This window comes from Mus pahari, chromosome X (assembly GCF_900095145.1).
Source record: "Mus pahari chromosome X, PAHARI_EIJ_v1.1, whole genome shotgun sequence".
In the NCBI taxonomy this organism is placed as follows: domain Eukaryota; kingdom Metazoa; phylum Chordata; class Mammalia; order Rodentia; family Muridae; genus Mus; species Mus pahari.
The window spans coordinates 1,400,320-1,412,757 of NC_034613.1; the positions used below are offsets into that span (position 1 = coordinate 1,400,320).

The window sequence follows — 12,438 nt, forward strand, 5'->3', positions numbered from 1 at the left end:
ACCAGGCTGGCCTCGAACTCAGAAACCTGCCTGCCTCTGCCTCCCAAATGCTGGGATTAAAGGCGTGTGTCACACCACCTGGCTTCTGTTTTTGATTCAAAGACTTAGTCGGTAGATTCAGACTAGATGAAAAAAGCTCCTAAGGCCCCTGGCAACAGTACCCATAATTATCTCTAACACCAGGAATGCATGCTACATAGTAGTGTGACACAGTGTACTTCCCACTCACCCGTGATGAGTTATAACGGCGTTAGAGAAGGAGACAGGTTTTTGAATATGTAAGAACTTAATATATCCATACACTTATGTCAAGGGAATGACCTAATTGAGAGATTTTTCTAGTGTAACAGAGAATAAGGTTTCCTAGTGACCATAAATGTCTATCAGCATCCCTGGATAGAATATAATGAACAACAGGAGGGAATAACACTGGTTGCTTCTCGATTAAGAAAACCTTTCATGCCTTATGTCATTTCATTACCATGGCACTCTGACAGGAAGGCCAAGCAACTATTACTCATTAAAGGTAGATTCTGTGAGCAAATCAGTGGATGGTACCTGTCCTAAATACTCTCTGTCTTGGTAAGAGAAGTACTAGAAAAATAAAGCTAGTGTCCTTTAGGGCTACACACTGGAATACATAACACACCCAAAGAATTAAAAGGCTGGTTTTACCACAGAACAGGTAGGTGTGAAAGCTGATAGCTCAACGAAAGGAGAAAGGAGTCAAAGAGCCTCACCTACCTGAAGTAACTACTTCACTTCTATAGGACGGTCCCTACCTTAGAACACTTTCTAATCACTCTATGATGTGACTTCCATGTTATTTCTCATGGAAGTAGTCAGGACAGAAATCCTAAATAAATTCAATAGAATGCCACTTAAGGCCAGACAGGTTGTTCATTGTTGTTGTTGAAAAGCATCAAAATATGCTTCATCAATATATTACAAAGATAATTAGCTCACACTATTAGCTACTCAATAGAATCTTTAGTCTTACCTCGAGTCTATAAATAACTGGGGGTATGAACAGAGGGTAGGAAAAAGAATCTGCCATTTGCTGCCACCAAAAGCAAAACATTTAGGCCCTGCCTTGCCCTTCCCATGACAGACAGCAGCATTACATGAAACAGGAAGTTCTGAATCATAATTCTGGCTAAAACCTAAGAACCACAACTTATCTCAAAAATGATAGCATGCAAACAACCCCCCCCCCAAAAAAAAATCCCAGAAACCTCATGACGAGAATTTGTTTTCAGAGCTAAAGGAAAACTCTCTGCAGTGGCAGTAAGGTACAGTAAGGAAAGATAAGCATTTGGCAGATCTCCCAGCTTCGTAGTACATGTGGGTATGCAATCCCAACGATTCAGGAGGCTAAGGGAGGGAACCCAAAATTTCAAGCCCTGCCTAGGCAACTGAACAAGACCTTGCCTCAAAATGAAAATAAAATGTAAATGTTCTGGAGATACAGCTCAGGGGTAGGGGCTGGAGTACCTGCATAGCACGTCTAATGCCCTAGATTCAATCCCACAACACACACACACACACACTAGCACAGCCTCAAAGGCAGACAACACAGTACTTATAGGGATAAGTAGACAAATAAGACAAAAAGGGGAGTCATTATCAGGAGCCCCAGGACTGGGCTGTAGGTACTCTGTGACAACTGTGTGGCCTTGACTAACTCACTAGGTCTCAGCTGCTTCCTTTGCAAGATTAAACATTTGAATTGGATAACACCAAAGATCACTTTCCAGATTAATAATGCTCCTTCAATACCCTTCAATAGGTATTTTTTATGCTACAGCTACTGACAATTCTATGGTTAACTCACTCAATCACATCTTCAATTATATGGAAGATATATATATCTTTTGCATAGTAGTAGCATTTGTGACTTCTGAACAATATTCAGGCAATGGTGAAAGGGCTATAAATGTATATTAACTCATTCAATCCTTCCAGTCACCCTTTAACAATTGTTACACTGATAGACTAATTAGTAGCTATTTTTACTGACCCCATTTTATAGGTGATGAAGGTGAGGCACTTAAGATTAAATAACTTGCTCAAGGCTAACAGCTAACAGTGACAAGAGCCAGGACATAAGCCAAGCGACTGTCTCCCTAAGACTATATTTGACCCACAATGAAACAACTTAAGTCTTTTGAAAAGGAGGTCATTTTAGTGGGGGTTCAAATCCAGTCTTATCAGGTACCAGGCCCTGGGGTTCCTCCACAGCTGTGTGCTTGGGAAAGAACCGTTAGATGGTAACAACATTTCTGAAATTTACTTTACTTCTAATTCAATCCCTGCCATCAAAATTCATTCCCCTTCGTTTTGAGCCCTCTGGAGAATTGGCAAAAAGTGGTAAAGACAAAATGCCTTTGGTTACTTATTTTTATTATATTTATAACTTATTTGTATTTTTTAATTGACAACTCAATTCTTGAGCGCCTGCCACAGGAGGCGCTGTGCCGAACAGAGAGGGAAATGGGGTGGATGCTGTATCTTTGCTACTACCATAAAAACCTGATTCTTAAGAGTCAAAAGGATGCTACTATTTTGGTCAAGTCGGGAGCAGATGGGTTTTTTTCTAGGTAATAATGGTCCAATTAGCAAGCCAGACTATCCAGATTTCACAGAAAACCTCTGCAATCAACTCCTGAGCTGCTTTGTAACACTCCATCTTGGCCTACCATGTGTCAGCCAAATCACTAGAGTATTGGAATACTTACAAATACACTATAAGGCGAAAGAAAAGAAAACCTAACAAGGTCTAAATTTCTAGTTTTTGCATTCGAGGCCTGCAGACTTGTTTCCCGTTGCAACTATGCATTCCATTACAATCTGCTTTCTTTTCACACCTACAGTGATATAGCTTTCATCAGATGCTCTATCATTTCCCATGTTGCTTTGCACAGTCACTTTGTCCCAACTTTCACTCTCCCAAGGGATTTTTTTTTAAATCAATTGTAGAGCCAGCCAAAAATTAAGTGTCCTTGTGGAAGTATTAATAGCAAAAAGCCTGCTCTAACCAAACACTCAGAGGCCCGATTTCTTTTTTTCTTCTTAGTCAGACGCGTAAGTGAAGCAGACACCCAATTGTGTGCTACTTGTTTGAGGCATTCTTTGGAAGTCCACAGTACTTTCTGTCTCCTTTCCAAATCACATGTTCACTGCTTTTAAAAGCAATACACGTTGCTTGTACAAAGTTTGAAAAATAAGCTAACTATCAAAGAAAGAGAAAAACATAAACACTTGGAGAAAGGCACTTTCTTTGGGGCATTTCTTCTAGTGTGCATTTCACTCATAAGCATTTACCACATTAGTCTTTTTTTTTTTAGACAAGTTTTGCTTTGTAGCCTAGGATAGCCTAGAATTCTTATTTCTCCTGCTTCAACCACCCAAGTACTGAAATCACAACAACAGGCTATTAGGCTTAATTTTTATGGCCAAATATGATACTATATAGACCTGCCATAATTTATTTGCATTTCCCATTATTGAAACTATATCTAGTTTTTGTACTATAAATATCATAAGGTAAAAATCTGCGTATGTGTGTGTATACTTCCTTCAGAAATTAAGTTTTCTTAAATTAACAAGTAATCCATGTAATAAAGTAAATTTATAATTTATTTTGTTTTGTGTTTGTATGTTTGAGACAGGATTTCACAGCGTAACCCAGGTGCTCCTCTTGCCTCAGCCTTCTGAGTGCTAAGACTGTAGACATGTGCATCCCAATGCCTTTAATTTAATACTGTTTTACAGTGCTGGGGATAGATCCTGGGACGCCGCATATGCTAAGCATGCATTCTACTAATGAGCTACACCTATTAAATAATTTTGTATGTATCCTTGCAGATAATTCTTGTCTGGTTTTGTTGTTTTGAAATAGTGCCTCACACTATAGCCCAGGCTATCTGGTATAGCTCAGGCTGTCTTTGAAATCAGGACAATCCTCCTGCCTCATCCTCCAAAATGCTGGGATTATAGAATTGTATTACCATGCCTGGCTTTCCTTTCAAACTTTTGTTGGTAATATGCATTTGTGGACACAAAAACATACATTGAAATGGGATCTCACTATTAATAATTTAAAATCCCAACAATAATAGTTACTATTCTACATTGAACCCACATATGAAACAGTTACTTTTCCTATTTCATCCTTTCAACCACTACTTAGTGATTCCCAAATTTGGTTGCATATTAAAATCATGAGGGGGGGCTTTAAAAGTACTAATTAATTTCCACCCATTCCAAGAGAATCAAAAGATTTTTAAAAGATATCATCTCACTATGTGGCCTTGACTGGACTAGAAGTCACTAGTATAGACTGGCTGGCTTTGAACTCATAGATATCTGCCTCTCAAATCCCAGGATTAAAGGCATATGACACAACAGCTGGAGAAAATCAGATTAAATTGGCCTGAATACTTTATTTTATTTTACTTTATTTTATTTTATTTTATTTTATGTATATGGTTATTTTGCCCGCATGTTCACCTGTGCACCACAGTGCCCTCAGAAGCCAGAAAAGAGTGTCAAATTCCCATGGGGCTAGAGTTAAAGATGGCTGTAAGCCACCATGTGGGTGCTGGGAATCAAACTCAGGTCCTCTGGAAAATCAACCTGTGCGCTCAACTGCTGAGCCATCTCTCCAGCCCCAATTTCAAGTTTGTTTGGTTTTTTCATCCACAATGATACTAATGAGCACAGAAGTTGGGAACTATTAGGCTAGCTACTATCTTATCAATTAATATTTTAGTGAGGGTGAAGTTGAGAAATACTAATACACACAATCAACCAGACTTTTAACTATTAATCATTTGAAATCTGCTTTTCTCCCCCATGTAACACTATATCATAAATCAATTTCTAAGCCAATAAGTAGGGCACTATCACTTTTAGAAACTACAGTATTCCACTGTATGACTGTAATAGAATACAAATGTCACCAATTTTCCCAACACTGAAAATGCTACAGTTAATATATTCATTCATCTATCCTTGGAGCACCATCTTTAATTCTTTCCTTAGGATGAATTAAAAAATATATATGTATATATACATGCCTATATATATATATATATATATATATATATATATATATATATATATATATATATATATATATATATATATATATATATATATATATATATATATATGCAGGCAGATCTCTGAGTTCGAGCACAGCCTGGCCCATAGAGCGATTTCTAGGACAGCTGGGGCTACACAGAGAAACCCTGTCTCTAGAAGAGACACAGAGAGAGACAGACAGACAGACAGTCAGAGAAACAGAGAGAGAGAGAAACAGAGAGAGAGAGAGACAGAGACAGAGACAGAGACAGACAGAGAGAGACGGAGACAGAGAGAGAAGAAAATAACTACCTACTCACCCACTCAAACATTTTTAAAGTATTTCTCCGTTGACACGCTCAGGAGACATGTGTAAGAACAGCTGCTTCCTCATGTTTTTTTTTTTTTTACCAACTCTGAGTTCTGCCATTTTTTTTTCAATCTTTGCAAAATTATACTGGAGAAAATTTTATGCTATTCTAATTCCCCTTTCACAACCACCAAGAGTACGCTTTCCGAGTTTACTGGTCACTTGAATTTCTCCATTTATATGTTTCTCTGTGCATATTTCCCTCCCAGCCACTGCATGCCTTTCTAGTAAAACAGTCGCATGCTTCTTCTTCCTGTGTTAAATGCAATGGACCGCATGCAATTCTTCTTAGTTTTCTCATTAACTTTATTTATGGTATGTGCAGAAGTTTTAAATTGTTACATAACTAATGATATTAATCTTTTTCTTTATTATGTCTACCTTTGCTATTATGCATATAAATATCTACTTCGATATTATGTCATTCCCTAGTTTTCAGTTCTTTTATCATTTCACTCTCATTTAACTTTTAATTACTTAGTGAAGCAGTTCTCAAACAAGACTAAACATCAGAATTGTTCACAAGGCTCCTTTAAATGCTGGAGTCTTAGGACTGAATTCCAATGGGGGGGGGGATGGTGAGACCTCAGCAGAAATATGTTTTAAAGCACAGAAAATTTTGCTAGCCTCCCTCCTTTAGTACTAAAAACTATTTTAATCCTTCTAAATATATGTAGATATATACATTTTTCCCAAATTACTTTAGCAAGTTTGTTAAATAAACTATTTTACTAATTTGAAATGTTACCTTTATCCTAGTTGGTAAATTCCAGGAGCTCAGAGTCTGTAGCTATTTTCCTAGACTACTTCATCTGTGGGGCCCAGTAGTATCCAGTATACAACTTAGGTTCAGTAAAGTTCTAAATAACGAACGCGAGTCTCCTTATAACCTCGAACTAGCTAGTCTCCTTTTTGGTGTTTTCTCAATCATTAGACCAAACCCCCTGATGTTTTTAACACTGACTTTCAGTTATCAGAAATATGAATGCACCCTCTGCATATTCTGTTTAAGGTAGTCAAACTATGCATTAGAGGGCTCCATTGAGTGAGCTCAAAATAATACCATTGGCCATGTGGAAGAGATGCATGATTTCTGATCAGATGTTCCATTAAGAACTAGTCAACAAGGCCAGGCAGTAGTGGTGCATGCCTTTAATCCCAGCACTTAGGACAGCCAGAGCTATACAGAGAAATCCTGTCTCAAAAAAACAAAACAAAACAAAACAAAAGAACTAGTCAACAATGATCCAAAAAAGGGAAGATTTGAGATTTTTAGCTCTTAAGATTTCCCAACTAATTGCCTCGAGAAATTAATGTAAAAGCTTCCTTGAACTGAGGACAGATTCATACATTCCCTCTTCCATAAACCCATGAAAAGAACACAATAGAGAATTCCAAGACTGAATTCAAGTCCTCTCATTCAGCTCAACCAATACCTATCTGACCTTAGACATGCTGGACTCTACAATGGAGTTCCTTGTTTCCTAAGAGTCTCCTCAGATCTAAACCTCTACCTAAAGACCCAAACAGACATTGCTAGGCTTCCAGAGACAACCTGAAATGACACCTTCAGAATAAAGGCTCCAGTCCCATCCAAACTAAAGTAAAACAATAGTACTATCAGGTGACAGCAGTAGTAGGAATAGCTATTACTAAATTATGAATACATTTACACACTCAATTACATTCAAAGTGTTTCATGATTAGATTATGGGTATACAGTTATATAGTATTAAGTTGACCTCAAACCATCTTCACAACCTTATATAGTAAGTTCTGTTCTCATGCTCATTTACAAAGGAGGACAATGAATCACAGAGGGCTCAAAGAAATTGCCCAAAGTCTCACTGCTCCCAAGCCATAAAGCCCAGAGTTCGATCCAGATTCACGTGGCTAACTTTGGAACCATCATCTTCCCTTTAAAAGTTGCCCCAAACAGCCACTAAACTGCAGAGATCCTAAATGCTAAATTATATAGAATCCTTCCCTCTTAACAATCAAAAAAAATGAGGTTTCAGTCCATTTTAAAGTTAAGCAGATCATGTTGCAGAGCCTCGGCACTTAAGAAATGTTGCTAAGAAAATATGACATTCCATTTCTTAATAATGATTAATCATTAAACATGACAATATTTTACAGTCAAGCAAGACATCATTAACAACTATCAGCACAATTGTAGTGGAAAACTACAAACTTCACATGCATCACCAGGAACAAAAGCAGTCTCCACTCGCACACACTCTGGGCTGGATACTTTTTCAAAAAAATAGCCTTTGAAACATCAACCTGACAGCCCAAAGGAATCAAAAGGAGCTAAGGAGGTCAAAAGTTTAGTACACCAGCAGCTAGCCTCCCCTTCAGCCACCTCTCATGTTTCCCATCTCAGAGAAGGGCACTTGTAGCTCCCATACCCAAGCTGGCTGTCAGTCCAGAGTCAGATCTTCAGTCCCGTCTTACCCCATGCAGGAACTCACCGTACTCTTTCCAAGCGCACTACCCTTGCTTCTCTTCTCAGACCCTCACTACCTTTCCCCTAAACCTCTACTTCAGAAACCTTCTCAATGAGTGCAGCCTTTTCCTGTCTCCAGCACCCCCTCAGCTCAGCACTGCTGCCAAAGGAATCTTTCTAAAACCAAGTCTGCTTCTGTCCCTTCCCTGTTTAGAATCTTTGTCTCCAGGAGAGAGTATAAAAAGCCTTCCTAGAACATACAAGGTTCTTTATTTTCTGGCCTCCAACTCCTTTCCTTGATTCATCTCACACCAGGCAAACAAAGCAAGCTGGAAGTTCCTGAACAGTGCCGCTCTGTCTGCCTCTAATGCGATTCTCTCACATAGCCATATGGCCACCTCCTACTCGGTTTTCGAGCAGCTCAAACCTCAAAGTTCGCCATGCTTTTTCTCTAGGCTTGCATCTCACTTTACACCTCTCCCTATCGTAATACTTCCCTGGCCACAGTTTATCCCTAAGTCTGCCTTTCCCAGATCAGGAAGAACTCTTCTGTGTTTTCCTCCTGTCTCCTGTCTGCTTGGGGAAGGAAAAGAACATCTTTGGATTTAACCGCACACACATTTAAACACACACACACACACACATGCACACACCACATGCCACATGCCACAGATGAGGAGGTCAGAGGACAATTTGTGAGAATCTGTTGTCTCCTTCCATCATATATGGAACTCAAGTTGTCTGCCTTGGTGGCAAACACTTCTACCCACTGAGCCACCTCACTGTTTATGAGAAATACCTATCAAATCCAGCATCCAGGCCAAATCTCCTTTCAAAACACATCTTTAAACTAACAATCCATGTATATCAAAACTGTTTGTTACATTTGGGTATGTACATGTTTTAAATCACATACTCAAGAGAACCTTTTTAAAAGACTCATGAACCTCACAGACGAATCTACATCGTTGAGCTTGGCTCTTGGGTGATAAATTATATCTCTTGTTGTGAGTTTCTATCTCATGCAAAGTTGTTATTTTTAGTGAGGATGGGCATCAATCTTCAGAATGATCAGAATTTTCATTAGCATCTTATGATGACCACAGAAGAAGTGTGGGTTTAAGAAATGATTGACAATAACTACCGAACTGTGTCTGTGACCCACAGAAGGCTCAGGACTGCTTACACGAAATAGAGTTAAAAAAATAGCTTCAATATCTGTGAATGTTCAGAAGCTAGATTCGTCTGTGAGGTTCATGAAAGCAGGCATCTTCCTTCTAGCACCAAAATATAAACATAAGATTCAATGAGCTTTTCAACTGCCAAGCCCCTCAAAAAAGTCTTCATTGAGAAGAGGAAGCTTGAGAGTCAGCCAAGTGTGTCTCTCCCTATTTTCAAGAATCTTACAATATGAATTTGCTTGAAACAAATGAAAAATAGGAAAAAAATGTATCATCTCCTCACATATAATTCCCTAGGAATACATGTTTAATTGAAGGAAATTCTTTTCAATGCTTCTGGTGTAACATCTGTCTGATTCCCCACTAACATCCACTTGAGAATCATTTGAATATTCTAGCTTCTCTTAAATGAATGTGCACTGCCCTGGTAAAGAAAGGGTTAAATTAAAGAAACAGCTGACTGGCAGCCACTGGCACAGGGGGTAGGGTGGGGGGTGGAAGACAGCAGGAGGAAAAACCAGTTAGAGGAATAAGTGTTAATTTCTTACCCTGCCACATGGCCATCTTGTTCCTATCTTCTCCCACACTGGGGTCACAGGCTCAGAGCTTTCCAGTGCCCACCCCCCAGTTTGGGAGGGGGACTTAAAAGCAGGTATAGATGGAGATGCAACTGTGTGATTCTGCTTTCTGCAAGATTCTAAGGCCCAAACCTGAAAATGTAAAACAGAAGAATAAAAATTGCAAGAACAAGACAAAGAATTTCAAATTCTTGAAACTGAGCCCCTGCCCCCTCTCTGAGCCTCTCTTTCAAAGACAGCTTACGTGCGTCAAGTTTCCCCCTTCGCAGCAGTGAGGTATTGCTGGTGAGAGAGTGGAGCTCTACCATCAGTTAACACTGTCAGTCACTGCTGTAGGATCCTGTATGAATCACTGGGACTTCAGTAAATGGGGCTGGGCACTCATCACCGGTTGAGTAAAGGGTTGGTTGAGGTGAATTGTGATAGCCATTGTGTTTCCTATCTTAAAGTTCCACACTCTGGTGAATGAACTCTTCTTCTGCCCATAAAGATGCAGTATTACATGAAGACATCAGTAGAAAATAGAGAAGACTTTGTGAATAAAGTATTAAAATAAACCTTACATACAAAAAAGGGAGCGTAATAAAAAGTAAGAAGTGATGATACCAGTTGGGGGGGGGGTGGCTCTTCTGTTCCACTTTATTTTGTACTTTCCTCATTTTACAAAATTCCTATCGTGAACATATTCTACTGTCTGTATAATGAGGGAATGAGTCAAGGACAAAGAAAAACATAAAACTAGATTATTAATATTAATACAATCAAAGTAATTTAGCTAACTCCCAGTGATGCATTTTCAAATCCAAAGCTGTTGAGAGAGCTTAGCGTTCAAGGCTGACTTCAATCCTAGGAATCCCAGTAAAGATGGGAAGAAAGAAGTGACTATATAAAGCTACGCCCCCACCCATGAGCACAGACATACACACAAAACCGTACTGATCAATTTTGAATCTTTAAATTCAGTCTCAAAACAATAGTTTCCAGTTATATGACAGGAGTTAGAAAGCAAAGGAAAAATTAATGGGTGTGATTACCAGTTGGGGGAGGGTATTAGTTTGGTTTGTACATTTAAACAAGTTTTTTAATAATACCTTTTTGGCATGAGGTGAATTCCTATTTCCATTGATTTTTTACATAACCAACGTGTGCAACTCTGAAGTGGAAAAGCTAAAGCCCAAACGCTCAAGGCTAATACTAGTTGGAGAATAGTGTTGGCCCTCTTTAATGACCTCTTTTTCTTTAAAGAACAAAAAGGGTTCATGTGTGCGCCAGTCCTCAAAACTCCAACAAAGACTGGGCTTTGGATGAGGAGAGGCTCCTGAAATCCAAGAAAAAGGGAGCTTAAGAAACTTAAACTCTAAGGATGAATTCACCAGGAAAAAGTGCTCCCATGAGTTACCTGGAACATGGCTCAGTTTAAGTCGGCTCCCCACCCCCCTCCTATTTTACTGATCAGCACGTCGTGGATCAAGGGGAAATTTAACAGCTCTGAAATTCAACCTAGAAAATTACTAATACATTTATGAAGTATGTGTAAAGGGGAGTCTCATTGGTTTTTAATGCTTCACCTTCTGGCTTTCCCCCTCATTTACTCGGCGCAGCTTCCACTGACGTTACCACAGGGACACACGTCCAACTTCAGTCAACTGATTTGTTCTGAAACGTTCATAAAGGTAAAAAGCGCGTCAAAGTTAAGCTAAAGCTTTCTTTCCATTACTCGGAAAGGAGCTGGAGCGCAGGGCTCCAACGTCTGGAAGCAGCAGCTTAAGCGCATTGGGCGGCAAAGGGGGGGAAACGCACACCAACTTCTTCGCCCAGACCGTCTGGACTGCACTTCGCTAAGAAGCCCTCGAAACCTGTGGCGGGTCCAAAGCAGGAGCAAGCAGAACCTGGCCTCGGCTGCGCTTTCCCAGCGATCGCCGCCCCAGCCCTGTCCTCTGAAGAAGCGACGCGGGCAGCCAAGCTCCCCGCTTTCAAAGCTGGGCGGGCTTGGCGCTGCTTGGCAAGGAAACTTCGATCGGCAGCCTGGGGACCCCGCTCCCAGAACAGGGCTGGGCTGCCGAGGAGATGCCGCCCCGCTCTGGCAGGAACCAGCCTGTCCACCACCTCCTTCGGGGGTGGCCGGGCAGAGGGAACGCCAGCTCCGGGGACCGCGGTGGCAGGCGAGCGCTCTCCCTTGCTCGCCGTACCAGGGGGGCTCCTCGGGTGGGCCGGCGGCCAGCGAGCAGGGAAGGACCTGTTGGGGAAGGGAAGCCCATTTGCCTTTACCTGTCACCGAGGTCCGGCGCGGCGGAGCCCGTGTCCACCGGCGGTGGGCAGCGCGCTCAGTCGGCTCTGGCGTTCCACACGGCAAGTAGAGCTAGCGCCCCACGTAGCCGGCAGAGCTTCATTCACACAGCCCAGCCAGGAGGAGGGGGAGCGGAGCGGGAGCAAGGCTCATGTGACAGGCGCCTTGGAGTATTAGCTCTGCCAAGACGGCGTCTGCGCATGCGCGCCACGGAGGGCCCGCTCCAGGCAGCTCGGGCCAGCCAGGGGGGAAAAGCGCCACCAAGAAGCCGAGGCTGGGAGGAGCTTCGGCACGCGCAACCGCAATAGGGTAGGCAGGCTTGCAGCCATATTTAATGAGAACTGGGCGGATCCAACCCAAATGCGGGGCGTGTCAGTTGTATTTGGGGGGGGGGGGGAAAGCAATGCTCCATTCGGTTTCATTGTTTGCAGATTGCCTACCTTGGTTTTGCATTTGTCTTTCGAACAAACTGTTTATCCTGAGCA

General features: G+C 41.2%; 1 protein-coding gene across 2 annotated transcripts in view; it reads right to left on the reverse strand.

Annotated features, from left to right (window-relative positions):
- The window catches only part of Clcn5 (chloride voltage-gated channel 5), a 167,252-nt gene extending 155,065 nt beyond the window's left edge, over positions 1–12,187 (reverse strand). Inside the window, exons 1-2 of one of the 2 annotated variants that reach the window (XM_021187461.2) lie at positions 11,935–12,187; positions 9,637–9,798 (exon numbers count right to left, since the gene is read on the reverse strand). In XM_021187461.2, coding sequence (XP_021043120.1) covers positions 9,637–9,652 — 16 coding nt within the window. In that variant the 5' untranslated portion in view covers positions 9,653–9,798; positions 11,935–12,187. The remainder of the gene's footprint in view (positions 1–9,636; positions 9,799–11,934) is intronic. The other variant, XM_029534061.1, reaches the window with a different exon arrangement.
- Between the last annotated feature and the right edge of the window lie 251 nt (positions 12,188–12,438).